The 19531-nt window shown below is 43.1% G+C and overlaps 1 protein-coding gene across 1 annotated transcript in view; it reads left to right on the top strand.

The window, feature by feature from the left end:
• Window positions 1-19531, top strand: part of CALY (calcyon neuron specific vesicular protein) — a 180128-nt gene that overhangs the window by 126010 nt on the left and 34587 nt on the right. Inside the window, exons 3-4 of the mRNA XM_029609595.1 lie at window positions 2864-2983; window positions 17055-17168. Coding sequence (XP_029465455.1) covers window positions 2864-2983; window positions 17055-17168 — 234 coding nt within the window. The remainder of the gene's footprint in view (window positions 1-2863; window positions 2984-17054; window positions 17169-19531) is intronic.

The following is a 19531-nucleotide window of genomic DNA, read 5'->3' as shown; positions in this document are numbered from 1 at the left end:
CGAGTCCCAGGGCTCTGCGCGCGCCGGCAGGCCTATGGAAAATAGGCGCGCCGGCGCACAAGGCCCTGCTCGCGTAAATCCGGGCAGATTTACGCGAGCAGGGCTCTTAAAATCCGCCCCTAAGTCAACATGATAAATAACAGTTAATGGACTTCTCCTCCAAGAACTTATCCAAACCTTTTTTAGATCCTGCTACACTAACTGCACTAACCACACCCTCTGGCAACAAATTCCAGAGCTTTATTGTGCACTGAGTGAAAAATAATTTTCTCTGATTAGTTTTAAATGTGCTACTTGCTAACTTCATGGAGTGCCTCCTAGTTCTTCTATTATCTGAAAGAGAAAATAACAGATTCACTTTTACCCATTCTAGCCCTCTCATGATTTTAAAGACCTCTTCATATCCCCCCTCAGCTGTCTCTTCTCCAAGCTGAATAGCCCTATCCTATTAAGCCTTTCCTCATAGCAAGCTGTTCCATCCCCTTTATCATTTTGGTCACCCTTCTCTATACCTTCTCCAGTGCAACTATATCTTTTTTTGAGATGCGGAGACCAGAATTGTACACAGGACTCAAGGTGCGGTCTCACCATGAGCGATTCATAGGCATTATGACATTTTACGTTTTTTTTCACTATTCCCTTCCTAATAATTCCTAACATTCTGTTTGCTTTTTTGACTGCCACAGTACTCTGAGCTGACAATTTAAATGTATTATGATGCCTAGATCTTTTTCCTGGAATGTAGCTCCTAGTATGGAACCTAACATCATGTAACTACAGCATGGATTATTTTTCCCTGTATGCATCACCTTACACTTGTCCACATTAAATTTCATCTGCCATTTAGATGCCCAATCTTCTAGTTTCACAAGGTCTTCCTGTAATTTATCTCAATCTGCTTGTGATTTAACTACTTGGAATAATTTTGTATCATCTGCAAATTTGATTATCTTACTCATCGTATTCCTTTACAGATCATTTATAAATATAATGAAAAGCACCAGTCCAAATACAGATCCCTGTGGCACTCCACTGTTTACGCTTTTCTACTGAGAAAATTGACCATTTAATCCTACTCTCTGTTTCTGGTCTTTTAACCAGTTTGTAATCCACGAAAGGACATCCCCTCCTTTGCCATGACTTTTTAGTTTTCTTTGAAGCCTCTCATGAGGCTTGGCCTGTTCATATAAGTATTGATGGTTCCCTTTGCCTTTCTCATGTTTTCATGGGGGTTTTAATGTCTGCTTGCTGTTTGGAATTTCATTGCCCTGTACGCCTTGGGGGTTTTCATGCTATTCTTACTCTTGCCTGAACTCTCTTGATATGTCTTGGGACCTCACTGCTACTCTTCCTGCTCCATAGCTCTGTTTCTTTCTAATTTTAATCACCAATACCACTGCTGTTACTGCCCTTCAACCAGCTCTTGGTAAGTTAGGGTACTTCCTCCTCTGCTCCAGCTGTCATTGAGGTTCTTTCTAAATCCTCATCCCTTATGCTATTTGCTGATTCTTGCTCTTGCCCAAGTAATACAATGCTTTGCATGGGCCTTATCCAGTTGTCTTTATGTTAAAACTGTTTATTTAGAGATTTATATTTACTTGCTGTATGGCTTGGCTAGTTATCCAGATAAACATATCTGACTAACTTATAAACATGGCGGTAAGTTGCTGGTACAGCTGCTAGTACCCTTAGCCAATAAGTGTGATACTTTTGATGCAACTCCAGCATTGCTCTCTGCTTTAACAGTAGTGGGGAAAGGGGACTTGGATTCAGACAGCAACAAATGAAGGTCTCAACTTTTACAGTCTGAGGACTGATAAGAATGGAGGTAACCTGCACTGAGCAGCAGTTACTACCCTCAATAAAAGGAATGGGATTATTACCCTTAGCCAATAAACCTTGATGCTTTTCAATTACAACTGCAACATTGATCTCTGCTTCAACAGGGGGAGAGAGGGGTTGGCGGGAAAGAGGAATTGGATTCAGAGGCAATCAAGACCTGACTTTTTACAGTCTTAGGTACTGATGTGCAGACATAAGAGAAAAAACACAGGACTGCTTCTATGGCCAAATCTATAAGCCAAGCACGTCAAGCAGCACGGTCTGAATTTTCAAGAATGCTCATCACCCAGTAAAAAATGTTGCTAGCAGTAAATATTTTATGAGTTATCATAAGGCTTGGGGATAACTACACGGAGCATCAGTTGCTACCCTTATGAGAAACATGGGGGTAACATGCATGGCCTGGCAGATACTACTATAAGAAACTTGCTGGGCAGACTGGATGGACCATTTGGTCCTTTAAAAATCATCATTTCTTTGCTAGTATACATTCAGTGGTGCGGCTATGTCACTGAATATATCCAGCTCTCTTAAAGTTAGCCAGATATGTTTATCTGGCTAACATTAGGGCAGGTCTACAGGCTGACCAGAGTTTGCCAGATAAGTTATCCAGCTAACTCTGAATATTAGAGGCCTGTACATATTTGGATGAATAGTTGTTTGTGAGCATGCTTGTGGGTAGAGTGGAGAGCATTAGTGGAGTATCCATGGATGCTCCAAATAAATACCTTTCCTCAAGCCGTAACAAATATTGTTTTTTCTAAATATCTCTTGAATATCTGCTTTTATGATAGCTGGATTTTTCTTGAGGCCAAAAACATTTGGGGGTGAATCAAGACCATAGTGAGCAATGGGAAAGCTGGAAAACCTCTAAACCAGAACTGATCAGTTAGACAATATACTAGCCTTATTTTAAATCCCTAGCAATTCAGAAAATCATCTGTTTTAGAAATTCATTTTAGTTATTTTGTGCTGTTTCGCTTTATAGAACAGACCTTACTTGTGGTTTCCTTATTTACAGGTGATTGTAAAGACCAGAACGGAATACCAGATCCAACAGAAGAAGAAGAGAAAACTACATGTCCCTGGGATTAAAAAACTGAACATAAATCTATATGATGAAATGTCAGAAAAAGTCAAGGTATTTTCCAACCCTTCCTGCCAACAGCTGGCATTATCATGATACAATTACTTTCATATTGTATTTCAGAATGCAAATAGTTTTAAAGGGAAAATCATGTTAATCTTTCTCCCTCTTTCTTTCTTTCTCTCTCTCTCTCTCTTTCCATATATATGTTAAATATGAAATATTTAGAAGGATAATAGTGGAAAATAACTCCAAGTGAAGAAATAATTAGAGATGTGAATCGTGTCCTCGATCGTCTTAACGATCGATTTCAGCTGGGAGGGGGAGGGAATCGTATCGTTGCCGTTTGGGTGTTTAAACTATCGTGAAAATCGTTAAAATCGTGAGCCGGCACACTAAAACACCCTAAAACCCACCCCGACCCTTTAAATTAAATCCCCCACCCTCCCGAACCCCCCAAAATGCCTTAAATTACCTGGGGGGTCCAGCGGGGGTCCGGAATGGCCTCCTGAAATCGAATCGTGTTGTCTTCAGCCGGCGCCATTTTGCGCTGCCATTTTCCGTACGGAAAAACGATTTGCGGCAGGAGATTGCTCCCGGACCCCCGCTGGACCCCCAGGGACTTTTGGCCAGCTTGGGGGGGGCCTCCTGACCCCCACAAGACTTGCCAAAAGTCCAGCGGGGGTCCGGAACGACCTCCTGCAGTCGAATCGTGTTGGTCTATGGCCGGCGCCATTTTGCGCCGCCATTTTGCAAAATGGCGGCGCAAAATGGTGCCGGCTGAAGACAACACGATTCGATTTCAGGAGGCCGTTCTGGACCCCCGCTGGACCCCCAGGTAATTTAAGGCATTTTGGGGGGGTTCGGGAGGGTGGGGGATTTAATTTAAAGGGTCGGGGGTGGGTTTTAGGGTGTTTTAGAGTGCCGGTTTTCCCCGCCCTCCCCCTTCCCCTGATTTACGATTTTTTAACGATAAATCGGGGGAATTGTTATTGTATCGTGGCCCTAACGATTTTTGACGATTTAAAATATATCGGACGATATTTTAAATCGTCAAAAAACGATTCACATCCCTAGAAATAATAAATGAGAGGATTACAATTTCAGACAATATTACCTCCCTCAGGGGGTATTCTATCCTTTGGATCCATAGATTTTTTAAATTACAATTGCTTGAAAGGCTGATTTATGATATCATTTTAAAAATGCAGGAAAATTATATTTGATGATATCTTGTTGATTATTGTTTGTTATGTGAACAATGGACTGATTAATAATTCATACTATAGTGATAGTTAGTCAAAAGCAAATTTTATGTGGTATATGTGGTTAATAATTTACATCATATTATAGATATATATATATATATATATATATATATATATATATATATATATATATATAATGAGGGAGAAGGGGAAAAAAGGGGTACAATTTGGTATAATTTTCAACCAGTATTTTCAATAATGTATTACAAAGTCATGGGATAGAAAGCAAAACTCTAGTACGGATGGTAACTGGTTAAAAGACTGGAAACAGGGTAGGACTAAATGGTCAGGTTTCCAAATTGAGAAAGGGCATTAGCAGAGTACCATAGGGATCGGTACTGGGACCGGTGCTGTTTAAGATATTCATAAATGATCTGGAATAGAGAACAATGAGTGAGGTGATCAAATTTGCAGATGTCACAAATTATTCAAATTTGTTAAAACAGCAGCGGATTATGTGTAATTGCAAAAGGACCTTGTGAGACTAACAGAGTGGGTAACTGAATGGCAGATGAAATTTGACTTAAGCTGCACTGGACCTCCCTGGGATGTTTAGGCTTCAAGGGGAGGTTGGGGGGGGGGGGGGGGTGCAGTATGCTACAAACCAAGGTTCAAATCCCACTGCCACACCTTATGACCTTGGGCAAGTTACTTTACCCTCCATTGCCTCAGGTACAAACTTAGGGCCTGATTTTAAAATGTATTTACATGCTTAAAATTGGGTTTTCCACTTGCAAATGTATTTTACCCATGTAAGTGGGCTTTTGAAAATTGATACAATATATGCCATTGGATTGTCCATAGGATATTCATGTGCAAGTGAACTTTACAATCATAAATGTCTTTTTAAAATTGCTATGATAGCATGTTACATTTACAAATGTAAATCCTTTCAAAATTATCTCCATGGAGTGTAAGCTCTCTGGAAATAGGGAAATACCTACTGTACCTGAATGTAATGCACTTTGAAGTGACAAAAAAGCAGAATATAAATCAAATGAATAAATAACAAATAAATACATTTACTTTGAAGGGGAGGACCTGGCCTCCATAATACATTATAATCTGAGGAAGGGGTTGGAGGGGAGAGAGACATGACCAGCAGCGATCCTGGAATATTTTTTACAATTAGACGATGTGGGGTGGAGAGATTGCAGGCCTGATAGGCCACAGAAGGCCAGATGACTTAAAAACCTACCCAGCTATATTCAAATATAGCCAGTTAGATTTTAAGTTATCTGGCTATATGTGCCCGGATAACTAAGCAAGTATGTTCAGTGGGACATTTTCCTGCTGAATATACGGGATAAGTTATCTGTCTAACTTTAGTTGGATAACTTGTCCATTACCTGACCTACTGAATATGGACCTCTTCTGGAGTAGTTTTTCTTAGTAATTGCTCTCCAGTGATTATGTCAAATGTTATTACATTGTGATCAGTGTTGCCAAGCAGATCCACCAATTTTATCTTTTGCACAAGGTCCTGCATTCCACTAAGAACTAGATTTAATATAGTTCCTTCTTTCATTGGTTTCATGACAAACTGCTGCATGAAGCAGTCATTGATGGCATCTAGGAACTTTACCTCCCTTGCATGCCTTGATGTGACATTTACCCAATCAATACTTTGATAACCAAATTCTCCAATTATTATTATGTTGGCCATTTTACGAGCTAGTCTAATCTCTTTCAGCATTTTACAGTCTGTGAAATGTATCGTCATTACGATAATTTCCCTTTTACCCTTGGAATTTCTATCCATAAGGATTTCAGGTTTTTTCCTGCAAAACTATTTCCTTGTTTGAATCTATCCTTAACATATACAGCCACTCCTCCATCAATTTTATCTGCCCTTTCATCTTCATAGAATTTGAACCCTAGTATCACAGTGTCCCATTAGTTAAGTTATCCTCTTTCCACGAGGTTTTTGAGATGCCTATTATGTCTATGGGCCTCATTTTCTAAAGTATCGCAGGCCTGCAATACTTTAGGGAATGAGGGGCGGGGGGCTGAAACGGGGGGGGGCGGGTCTGCGCTAGCCGGCAGCGATCGCACCGTCGCAGTGCGATCCGGATGGAAATGAGGCCTTATATCTTCTTTTGGTGCCATACATTATAACTCTCCTGTCTTATTTTTCAGAATTCTGGCTTTACATGCAGACATTTTAAAGTAGATTTATTTATTAGAGATGTGCATTTGTTTTTCACGAATTAGACAGGTAGTGCGCACTAACATGAAAATCGGGGACCCATGAAAAAAAAACCCCCGACCTGCGGGGAAAACAAAATTTCCCATGGGGTCCCGAAAACAAAGCCTAAACTGATAGAGGTAAAGAATGCACATCTCTATTATTTATATTTCTTTTATTATATGTATCCACTACCTGCTCATTATCAAATGATTCGGGCAGTTTTGAGTCATTTTTATCTGTGTGCTCTGTAATTAAATTGACCTGGGCTTTTTCAGCTTTTTCAACCACCTCTCTATCAGGACATTCTAACTTATTTGATTTGCAAGTATCTTTGGAAGATATATCCCTCTGAAGCATGCACTTCTGAATGACTGCCAACTTTCCACCATGGTCTAGTTTACTCTGTCTTATTTTTAAATGTTAGTGCCAGCAGTCTGATTCCTCTCTGGTTAAGGTAGAGCCCTTCTCATCAGAATAGGCTCCCCCTTCCCCAGAATGTTACCCAGTTCTTAACAAAGCTAAAATCTTCTTCCCTGCACCACCATCTCATCCATGCATAGAAAGGAAAACTTTCAAACAACTCCACACAGTTCCATGTGCACACATATCAGGTAGGCGCAGATTATAAAATACATGTATATCTATCCCCCAACATACGTGTGTACCTGCAACGTATTAAAAGTGCGTACTTTCTCTATCTATTGTACAAACAAATGCACCATTATTTTATGTGTGAAAAAATAGAACTTGCTCATATAAAACCCTGATTGACAATCAGAAGTCGGTATATTTCAAAACATGTGCATGTAATTGAAATCACCAGTTTGCTGATGCCTCCACCAGTTCACCCATTCCTTCTCCAGGTCATTGAGACCCTCCTAGTTCTTGATTCTGAACTCTTCTCAGTTCACCCAACTAATAGCAGGCAACAGACGACTTTGATATTGTTGCGACCGTCGCTGCTCGACGTCCTCACTCCACCCTCTTTACCTCTGTGGCGACTGCCTCCGGGTCTGATGGATGGCTGGCTGCCGCAGTGTCTCCATGCCGTCTCCCTCCGGCATCCCCGGACTGGCTCGACGTTGCAGATCCGCCATGTTGCCTGAAGACCTAGGGCGCACACGCTCGAGCACTCTGATTGAAGTCCCAGCAAGAGCGCGAACCTCAGGGGCGTCCCCCTGAGATGATGTCATACGCTTCCAATATTTAAAGGTCTCTATATTGCTAACAATCTGAGTTAGCAAGGACTCGCTTCGGCTATCCAAGCTACTTTGCCTCCTCGGACTTACCAGGCGTACCCGCTCCTCGGGGGCCTCGCTCTTTTTCTTTACTTTCAGATTACAGATAGGAACCGGTACTCGCTTCTCGAGGGCCCATGTTCCTAGACACTCTGAAGATTCTCTACTGCCTGGAATCTATCGCTGCTACAAACATTTGTGAGTTACCATCGCTCTCTCAGAGCTTTCACTGGAACCAGGTACTCGCTCCTCGAGGGCCTAAACCTTTCCAGCTCCTGAGCTTCCTTGAGACTTTATGTGAGCTTTGTCATCTAGTTCTGTTCATGAACTCTGCCTACTCTGCCTACTCACTTTCTACAGTTTCTCAACAGCTCAGCCATCCTGGATCACTGTTCCAGTACCTGAGGGACTACAGCCCTGCCGGGCATAGCAGCTCACTACTGCCACCTCTGGTGGTTTCAAAACCCTGTTTAATAAAAGAACAAATGTGTGTCTGTCTCCATACTCAAGCCTAGCTGGTGGTCCCTCTCGGGATATCCTCCCGGGGGCATGGTCATCTGCCACCGGCCCAGGGATCCACCCACAACTATATCAGATTCATTACAGATTGCTACTCCTTAGCAAGACGATATCTGAGACACTACAAGATTGCTGACTCCTCCTTCTTTAGGAGCCAATAATAACAGATTGCTACTCCGCAGTCTAACTAACAGCAGATTTATTACAGAATTACAGATCGCTAACTCCCAGCTCTAACACAGAGCTTTCCTAACAGATTTCTAACTCCTATCTGATTGCTCCTTCCATCAGATAGCGGAACACTACAGAATATAACAGATATCAACTGTGCGAGTTAATTAGCAGGTGTAAAATTATGCAAATACGTTTCCAAATATTCTCACATAAGTCTCTTATAAAATAGCAAATTATGCACGTAATTCTTAGCCTTACCCTGGAACTCCTAGGACCACCTTTTTTTTGCACAGGTAAATGTGTGCTTGAAAGTGAAAATACACATATATTTCTGATGTTTATAAAATAGCATGTACAGGAGTACAAGCTACTTACATGCATGTATGCTGATTTTATGCACATAACGCCTTTGAAAATTCACCCCAAGACTCTGTGGCTAAGCCTGCCTCTGGGCTCCAGGAGTATTTTTGAGAATGCAATGCTGGAGGTTATGGATTTCAGTTTCTTACTTATGAACCTAAATTTAGCATCCAGACACTCCCTTCTGCACCTTCCTATATCATTGGTAACCACATGTACTATTACAGCTGAATCCTTCTCAGCACTCTCTTAAATCTTATCTGGGTGATTATGAGGTCCATTACCTTTCCACTAGGCAGGCAAGTTACCAAGTGATCCTCACTCCCACCAGCCACCAAACTCTCTATTTTCCTAATGATTGAATCACCCACTACAATGGCCATCCTAAGTCTTCCTTCCTGGCATGGATCCCTGGAGACTTCCAGCTGCTGTACTACCTCTGTTAAATCCCTTCAATCACGTTACTGTTCTAGTTCATTCCATGTTCAACACATGGAAGAGGTTGATGGGGCCAGCACTGTATATCAGCAAGGAGTGAGAATTGATTTCTGCTGGGAGTTTCCTGAAGTCCTATGAAGAGTGGGATGTAAGAGAGCTACTGTTTTGTTTGGTCATTGAAGGTATTTTCATTGGATAGAGATTATCAGCATGGAGATAGTTCAGCTGGCTGAAAGCTAGAAATGTGGGAGCCTTTTTTTAGGCAGGTAACTACTGTACCACTTTTATAAGTGACATATTGCATGTACCGTATGTTCTGTAATATCCGAAGTCCATGGGATAAAAATTAATTTGTTTCTAAAGCTTGTATCCTAATACTTTCTTCACACTCTGTATATACTTGATGAGCACAGGTAGCTAAAGGACAATTGAAGGCTGGGATTGCAGGATCAAAGTGGCAATTAGTAGATGACTGATCGTGACTATGGGGTTTTCTCACTCCAACCCCTCCTCCTCTTTGTCCTGGTGATGCAGAACCGACATCCCCAGCCCATTCCTTAATTACAGTGTGTTCCTGCTTACTCTCTTGAAGTATCTTCTCCCTTCATCCTGTGGTGACAAGGCCCCTATGTGTATTCCCCCTATCCCTGGAGAGTATGGAGTAGTTCTTCTCCCAGCCACATAACTCTGTACATCTGCTTCAATACATCTGCCTTGGGTAACAACCCAGAGTAGCAATCTGGCTCCTTTTTTCTGGGACCCAAGCAAGTGGAGTAGAGACAGCAGTGTACATTAGTTCTGCCTCTTCCCTAGAAACAGAGAAGAGCTGGGGGTGTCAACATGCTCCAGCTCTCATACGCTAACAGAGCAGAATACTGATCATTTCTGGCCAGCCAGGACTCAGAGGAGGCACAGCAGAGCTGAGCATGTTGGAGACAGGATAGCCACATGACCCTGATTTGGTACAATATGTAGTCATAATTGAGAAGGCCTTGAAGTTTAATGGCTAGGACTGAAGGTGAATGACTGTTAGTCCCACTACTTCTGGCACTACTAGGTGTGTCAGCTTCCTGGCTAAGTTGCTGCTTAGCACACTCCCCCCACAACTTCTGGTGACCATACTAGAGTAGGGGCAGGTACAAGAGAGTAAATGAGGGGTCAGGGGAAGCAGGGCCACATTAAAGAAATTGGTGGACATAGGTAGAATACTGGGGGTGAGGGATTTCACTCCCGGAGATGAAAGAGCAGTGGGGCAGTCCCATTTTGTAGATGCCTTCAGGTACTTGCCTGTGTTGCCTAGGGCCACATCTGGCCTAGGGGGGGAAGTCAATGAAGAGATTGGAGGGAAGCTGAGTGAGGGTGGTGAGAAGGCCAAGAAATGTGGGGAGGGGGAAGAGTGAATGAAGGGAGGAAAAAAAAGAGAGGAGAGCATGTGGTGGTGGGGGAGGGTAGGAAAGAGTGAGCCAGAAGAGCATATAGTGCTGTTCCCTGACTTTCTCCCGCCTGGCTATACTGTGGACAGCAGATGGTGCATACCAGTCTGTCCCCAACCCCAAGGAAAAGAACAGAATGCAGATTTGGGCTAGAAGAGGAGATTTGGTGGCAGGACCTGGTGGCCAAGGTGCATGAGGAGGAGAACAGAAAGGGAGGGGAAAATATTGACCTTTGGTGGGGGGGGGGGGCTCAAAGATGAATAGGGATAGGGATGAAATGTAGGGACTCTAGTATTACTGGAAGGAGATGATGGTCATTGGAGATTTCAGGAAGTGGGGTGGGGGTGGGGGCTTAGCATGGAGAGCCAGGACCACCAGAGCAGAAAGGAGGAGGGAGGTTAGAGAGAGGGAGCCCCATTTTGTCTACCTTCCTTCTTACCTCAGTGTAGGAATGTGCAGAAGGGACGGACTTGTTCAATTCGGTATTCGTATTGGTTGGGACCCAAATACGTTGCATTTGTTTTCATAGGGGAAACCCAATTTGTCCATTAGTTGAATTTGGTATTCGTTTTCCATTAAAGTTGGAAAACAAAAAAAAAACCCCTTCCCAACCCTTTAAATTTAATTAACTACAACCCCCACTCTCCTGACCTTCCCCCCCCCCCAAGACTTGCCAAAAGTCCCTGGTGGTTCAGCGGGGGTCCTGGAGTGATCTCCTGCACTCGGGCCATCAGCTGCCAGTATTCAAAATGGCGCCGATAGCCTTTGCCCTTGCTATGTCACAGGGGCTACCGGTGCCATTGGTAGAAGCAATGGACGGCCAGCGCCATCTTGTGCTCCTACTATGTGACAGAGGCCGACCAATGGCACTGGTAGCCCCTGTGACATCGTAAGGGCAAAGGCTATCGGCGCCATTTTGAATACTGGCAGCTGACGGCCCGAGGGCAGGAGATCGCTCGAGGACCCCGCTGGGCCACCAGGGACATTTGGCAAGTCTTGGGGGGGGGGGGCGGGGGGGTTATTCATTAATGATACGTTGCATTCGTGGGGGATCGCCATACATTTCGGGAACCCACGAATGCAACGAATAGGGACCTATACATTACGGATTGCATATTATTCAAAACGAATGCACATCCCTACCTCCATCTGCAGCCTCCAACAACTCTCAGTTAGCCTTTGCCCTCCAGTGCTTTTTGAGCTCGGGCAGAAGAAGAATGACTGAGGGTTGATCACTGCAGGGGGCTGGAGGTAAAGGATCACTGGGATAAGTAGGAAGAGGAATGTTTTTGCATCTATGTGTATATGAGTGTGTGTATTTAGGAGAGTGTTCTTACCCAGCCCTGGCCCCTTCCCCTCACCCAGGTCACACCTGGGCCACAACCCACCTCCTCTTTCTTTCCCTGCCCTTTCCCCAGCTCCACAGTTCCATTTCCTTATGGTTTACAAATTAAGCCCACATCTCATTTCCTTCTCTCCGTCATATGGCATTCAAGAACAGGTCTCCTCAGCAATTAATGTCCCTCTGCTTAGAGGGGCAGAAACCTACTGGTATGCTTGGTGTCTTCATCGGTCTCCTTGGACATGGATATGTTGCCTAGTATTGTACTGCATGATTTTCTCTTTTCCTCCTTTGGTGTGGAATGAAGGGATCTACATCAAATGTTATATGTCTCTCTCTACCCACCACACCCAAACCTCTTAGCTGCCCTCCTTTTTCCCTTTAAACAATTAGCTCAAAGACTGCTACACTACCCTTGGACTCAGGTCACTTTCATTCCCCACAATTAGAGCTACTGAAAATTCCATCTTCTAGGGAAATTCATGGAGAACACCTGCTGAAAATTAGCTTCTCCTCTCTGGCTCTGAAATTATGGAATTACCTTTCACTTTCCCTATGTCTTGAAAGAAACTTCTGTACATTTAGAAAAGGTCTCAAAGCTTGATTTTTTTCCACAGGTTTTTGACATTTGATTGTTTTCCTTTGGTTGGTATCTTTCTTAATGTACTTTATAGTATTTAACACTTTCTGTTGTTATTGCTTTCTTCTGTCACACATTGACCTTCAGTGATTTAATGCTGTTTTAGATATACTTGTTAAGAATTTATTTTACTGTTTATTTATTGATTTGTACATTTTATTTATCTTGTTTATTTTGAATTTGTGACTTTTTCTGTTTTAATCTTTTTTTTTTTTATTGTACCATCATTTTGATTTATTGTAAGAAAGGCGATTAATCAGAACTAACAATAAAGTTAACTAAACTGAGAATGGACAATTGAAGCTGTGGAAAGTGGAGTGGAATATGAGAGTGGGCCATAGGACTAGGGAAGAGGAGTTAAAGTGGTCAGTGTGAGAGAGTAGGAAATGGTGGCTGGGGCCTACAGGGGGTGGGAGTGGGTAATGGCACTAGGGGAGAAGTGAGCATTGTGGAGTGAGAATGTTTTCTTCTGCTGAATCCCAAGAAAAAAAATTTGACAGACAATGAACTAGTTCATGCTTCTGTTGTCTCTTCAGATTGAAATAAAAAATAATGCTAAAAATGACAGAATAAAAAGATACATATTCTGTCTGAACAGAAATTGCATAAATAGTAAACATCCCACAACAAAACAGCACCAATTTCCAGCACTTAAACAATAATCACCTTACCTAAGAAAAGGCAACACTGAAAATATTACACCAGGTCTTAAGACACCAATACATCTCCTATTAGGAAAACGGACCAAGTCAGGCTGCTATAGAGCCCTACACAGAAACTACACGCCAGCAGAAAACCTCACCTGACCCTCACCTACAAAGAATAAAGAGACCAAAATGCATAACTAGAAGCATGCAGACAAAAACTGAATTGGAAACTGCAACAAGCCAGGGTCTCTGTATGCAGTGTAACAAAGGAAAAAGAGAAACATCACCAGTCCTTCTAAAACAAATCAAGAAATATAAAATCAGTAGCAGTAAAACCATACTAACAAAAAGAACAGAATATTTCAAAACAGCTGATGAATGAAATATCCAATAATTAAAAACTCATAGCAAACATTTCTAGATACCAATAAAATATTTAAAAATAGCAGACACAAAGACCCAGTAATGAAAAATAATAAGGATACAAAATATTTTTTGCTTTGCATACCTAGGAACGTTTGATATCCAGGTGCCCTGAGATTGTTTTGAATTAGCAGGAGGAGGGATGGTTTGCTTGCAACTTTCTCCTCTCTCTCTCTCTCTCTCACACTGGCTCTCAATCGCTCACATATACACATGCTTTTTCTCTCTCACTTATATAGGCTCTTAATTACACATTTTCATACATGCTGTCTGTCTTTTCACACTCACACAAACAGGCTTTCAATCACACACATATATGCTGTCTTTTTCTCTCACACACAGACTCTCATTCACATGCTTACAAACATGCTCTCTCACCTAAACCAGCTCTCATTCACACACAGACACACATGCTCTCTCTCTTTCTCTCATTTACATACAGGCTCTCAATCACATACTCACATGCTCCCTCACCTAAACCAGCTCTCAATCACATACATACTCTTTCACATATACAGGCTCTCAGTCATTTTCATACATGCTATCTCATACACACACACACACACACACACACACACAGGATCTCAAACACATATGCTTGCTCATTCACTCACTCTTCTCCCTCTCCCCCCCCCCCCCCCAAACTAGTGGGAGCAGCAGCCTCCTCCCAACCCTAAAGGCAGCAGCAACCTCCTTCATTTTCAGCCCTTGTGGAGAAAGGAGTCCCATCAGCCACGAGAGTTGACATTGTTCCTCATTTTACTCCAAGCTGTGCTGCTCATCCTTCAGGCCGCACCTCTCTTCTTTTCTTTGGGCTGATGCTGCCCACACTAGCATGGTCTCTTCTTCCCGCACATGCACCTGCTGCTCACCACTTCCTCTTCCGGGGCGCGGGAAGAAGAGAGCATGCCAGTGCCGCTGACTCCAGCTCTCCTGCCGCATTCTGCCCGGGCTATCAGCATTTTAAGCCCCGGCGGAGGACCTATTTCGCTCAGGTAGGGGGAGCAGCTGGGTCAGCAGGAGACCGGGAAGTGTCACGACACACCTGTGTGTGCTTGGCGACACACTGGTGTGTGGCGACACACCGGTTGAGAACTGCTGTCCTAAACAACAAAAACTGGAAACTCCTAAATAGTATCAGTAGCACAGATAATGCTCTGCAGACAAGAATAGTAACAATAATAACAGTAACAATAATAACAACAAGGATTTTGTTTTGTTAGAGAAATACATGCCATAGAACTGTAGCAGCGAAGTTCCATCAAAACCCATGAAGAAGGATTATTGAACTAACAAAGTCAACTTTTGTCTGCTAGGAGTTCCAGGAACTCTAATTTTTTTAGAACGTTTTAGAGTGGCCAGTCACTTTTAACTTTCTTTGGAATCTTTTCTCTTGTTTAAAAAGAAAAGATATGGATGTCTAATAGGGATGTGAATCGTTTTTCAACGATTAAAATTATCGTCCGATAATTTTAAAATCGTCATAAATCGTTAAAGAACGCGATACAATAGGAATTCTAATGATTTATCGTTAAAAAAACGTTAATCGGGTTAGTGTGCACTAACAGACCGGGAGTTAATGCGCACTAACAGAAAATGATACAAATTGACACTTTTCAGGTCAGTTAGGAATGAATATGTATTCCTACTGGCTGGCTGCCCTCTTATTTATTGATGTTACCAAGGTTCCCACTGAGGTGATGGTTGGGGGGATGGGAAATGGAAACAGTTGGTAGCTTGACAAAAAAAGTAATGTGATCAGTCAATGTGACTAGAACTTGTGCCCTATCCTTGATACCGGGAGTGTTGTGATCTTCCTGCATGCAGTGCCGTATCTCTGATACCGGGAGTGTTGTGATCTTCCTGCACGCAGTGCCCTATCCCTGATACCAGGGGTGTTGTGATCTTCCTGCACTCAGTGCCATATCCCTGATACTGGGAGTGTTGTGATCTTCCTGCACACAGTGCCCTAACCCTGATACTGGGAGTGTTGTGATCTTCCTGCACTCAGTGCCCTATCCCTGATACCGGGAGTGTTGTGATCGTCCTGCACTCAGTGCCCTATCCCTGATACCGGGAGTGTTGTGATCTTCCTGCACGCAGTGCCATATCCCTGATACCGGGGGTGTTGTGATCTTCCTGCACGCAGTGCCATATCCCTGATACTGGGAGTGTTGTGATCTTCCTGCACTCAGTGCCCTATCCCTGATACCGGGAGTGTTGTGATCGTCCTGCACTCAGTGCCCTATCCCTGATACCGGGAGTGTTGTGATCTTCCTGCACACAGTGCCCTATCCCTGATACTGGGATGTGTGCAGGAAGATCACAACACCCCCGGTATCAGGGATCGGGCACTGCGTGCAGGAAGATCACAACACTCCCGGTATCAGAGATACGGCACTGCATGCAGGAAGATCACAACACTCCCGGTATCAGGGATCGGGCACTGCGTGCAGGAAGATCACAACACTCCCGGTATCAGGGATAGGGCACAAGTTCTAGTCACATTGACTGATCACATTACTTTTTTTGTCAAGCTACCAACCGTTTCCATTTCCCATCCCCCTTATATTGTCAGTGGGAACCTTGGTAACATGAATAAATAAGAGGGCAGACAATAGGAATACATATTCATTCCTAAACTGACCTTAACTGACCTGCACACAGTGCCCTAACATTGATACCGGGAGTGTTGTGATCTTCCTGCATGCAGTGCCCTAACATTGATACCGGGAGTGTTGTGATCTTCCTGCATGCAGTGCCCTAACATTGATACCGGGAGAGTTGTGATCTTCCTGCACGCAGTGCCCTAACATTGATACCGGGAGTGTTGTGATCTTCCTGCATGCAGTGCCCTAACTCCCGTTAGTGCGCGCTAACTCCTGTTAGCGCGCACTAATCAGAAAAACTATTTTTTTACTAAAAAATCGTGCCAAACACGATTTTCTTCTCCTGCCAGACGATTTTGATCGTTAAGACGATCGGGCACACGATTCACATCCCTAATGTCTAATTCCACATTCACTGGAATAATTTGAAAAGGCGGATTCGGGGGAGTGGGGTATTTGCTACCAATGTAAGATCAACACTTCATATATATATAATTGCCAAATATAGATTGTTTAGATTACTGCATACTTGGGTGATTATTTGGCACTAAAAAGTATTTCTGGTAATTCATCTTTGAGTCTTAAATCCATTAATGATGAGTTATATTCCCTATCCCACAATATGATCATTATGTGATGCTGTATGGTACTGTTGTCAGAACTTGGCCCAATATGGCAAACAAAGAACAGAAATAGTTGCAACAGTCCTCTTGGAGTGTTTGATGGGTTCAGCTGGAATCCCTTTATACATGATGCACAGTCTGTTGGTTATGAAAGCTTGCTATGTTTTATTCAGAAGGCTTCATGCATATTTTATTCTGTTATTCTTTTTCATTCTTTTAGCTGACTGGTCTCATTCTTATCACCATGGCATTCCTGGCCTGCCTTCTCATGTTGGTCATGTACAAGGCACTCTGGTATGACCAGTTAAGCTGCCCAGAGGGTTTTGTGTTTAAGGTAAGATGACAGCTAATATTTTCAATGGCACTGAACTGCAAACGAGACTGTAATATTTAAAGTACTGCCTGCCTACTATTTTTCTAATGGCTCTAAAGGAAAAATCTAATCAGTCACTCACTGTAAAATGATGACGTTTTACTTTCCACATTTTCTTTGGTGATGTAGAGTGAACCATGACTAAATACAAAAAAACCCCAAAGTATCCCAGGCTGCAGCAGACTGGTATTGTCATTTAAAGAAGGAGTATCCGTAGCCATGTGAGATATTGGAGGCAATTCAAGTAGCCTGCATAGCTGCTGGCACTTTTAGCATACAGACTTTGAAACTAATTTCTAAAGAGTAACCACCCAGCATTTCTATTTTCTTCTACATCACTTCCATGTTGTTGGGTCTCTGTATGTGATAGCTGGGGTGCTGTGCCTCTCTGTTGTGGTTTTAGAGCACTGTACTTGCCACTGAGTCTTTGAGCTGATCTAGTCACATTCCAGAGGGTTGCCAGGGGGGGCAGTGTTTGTCAGATGCAGGAAGAGAAGGGCTAATGACAATGGGAGGGTTTCCTTTACTGGAGAAGGAGGTTGATGACTTGAGCAGGGGTGTTTTCTTCTACTGGCAGGGGGATGGGGAATGTGATGACTCAGAGTAGAGTGGGGAGGGCTCCTCAGCCATAGGGGCCGATGTAATAAAATTTGCGGAAAGCGGGCGCTGACTTTTCAGGGCCCGCTTTCTTAGCGCATGCAATAAACAAATTAGGGGGTCGTGCTAGCAAGAAGGCGCTAGGGTCGCTAGCGCGACCTTAGTGCCTCCTTGCTAACCCGACCCCGCGGTGACTGGCGGTCTGCCGGTTATGAATACCAATGCCGATAAACTCGGCGTCGGTTTTCATTACTACAGCCGGCCTGTTATGAAAACTGTTGCCGAGCATATCTGTGTGCCCTTTCTTCCCCCCCCCCCCCCCAAAACGATAAAAAAGCCGGAAAAAAAAGCATTCAGAACTGTGGGAAATGAAGATTTCCTGCGATTCTACGAACCCGATACTGGAAATGAGTCCGGTACCGATTCACATCTCTATTGCATTAGGGGGTGGATTAGCGCCTATTTAACCCGCGTCCGACAGCGGGTTAAACAGTGCGCTCGGCTGAGTGCACTGTATTGCATCGGCCCCATAGAGTGTTATTGATGAGGCTGAGAGGGTAGGCTGCTGTTTGTGATTGCTGCAGGGGGAGGAATTGTTATCCTAGGAAGGATAGGGATGCCCTATTGGGGGTTTGATCTTGCCATTGGAGAAGGGAGGGAATCCACACTAACCGTCCTATTCACTTAGGGTCAGTTAGCATAGGGAATTTCAGGCCTTTCCATGCATGGTAGTTACTTATTGCCAGTTCCTAGGCATGTATTAACTAGCAGCCATTTACCAAGCACTCAGTAAGTAGTATACTGGGTGAGTATTCCATGTTATTACTGAGCACTCGGTAAACCCTTAGCTACATATGACATTCTTTCATTTGCATGTTTGTGGGCTTAACAATTTTACCATGCTGATCCTAATTTCTTCTTAGACCACTTTAGCACAAAAGTTGCATTGCACACTGCTTTTAGCATGTCCCTGAAAGCCTTAACATGCACATTAATGTTTAATGTTTAGGCCCATTAATAAAAGTTCTGCAGACATTTAATAAGTCTTAAAATTTAAAAAGTCACTTTCAGCAGCAAGGTAGCCATGTGTTCGTGAACATGACTCCTACCTCTCTGGTGGAGAGCTCCATACAGGCTTATTTTCTCATTTTTTTCTTGTATTTGTTGGAACAACTATGCCCAAAGATAAATGGAAACTAAGGATCTTTCCATCTGAAATGCCAACATGCTCATGGGTATAATGGATAACTTTAGGCATCGTTGCTACCAGACAATAAACTTACTCCAGGAGTATGGTAAGTGCCAGATCTGGGAAGGAAGGCTTCTATTTCAGTGAGTGCCATGGAACCATTGGTTTCCCCAAACTCTCCCCTGGCAAAGATCCTGTCAACCCTGGTTGACTTCTTGGAGAGGATCTGTACTGCAGAAGACCTGATGACCCACTGTGGAACTTCTCAGATTGGAAAGCTTGGAACTTTTACATCGTCTCCCCTTCTCTTCCATCATGCAGTTTTAGTGGAAGAGTAACTGAATGTTGGCAATGTATATTTAGGTAAAACTTCAATTGATGAAGTGACTGGATTGAACGTTTGTGTGGGTTCTACTAATATTAATGTATAGACTCTCCAGTATGCTATCTTAGATCTAAAGAAAATACTAGTTCCTAACACAATATTTTCTTATAGAAAAGGTTCTGAGGCTGGAGAACAAGTCAAACTCTCAACAGA

Source organism: Rhinatrema bivittatum, chromosome 7 (genome assembly GCF_901001135.1).
Source record: "Rhinatrema bivittatum chromosome 7, aRhiBiv1.1, whole genome shotgun sequence".
Taxonomy (NCBI): domain Eukaryota; kingdom Metazoa; phylum Chordata; class Amphibia; order Gymnophiona; family Rhinatrematidae; genus Rhinatrema; species Rhinatrema bivittatum.
This window is presented reverse-complemented; position numbering and strand designations above follow the sequence as displayed.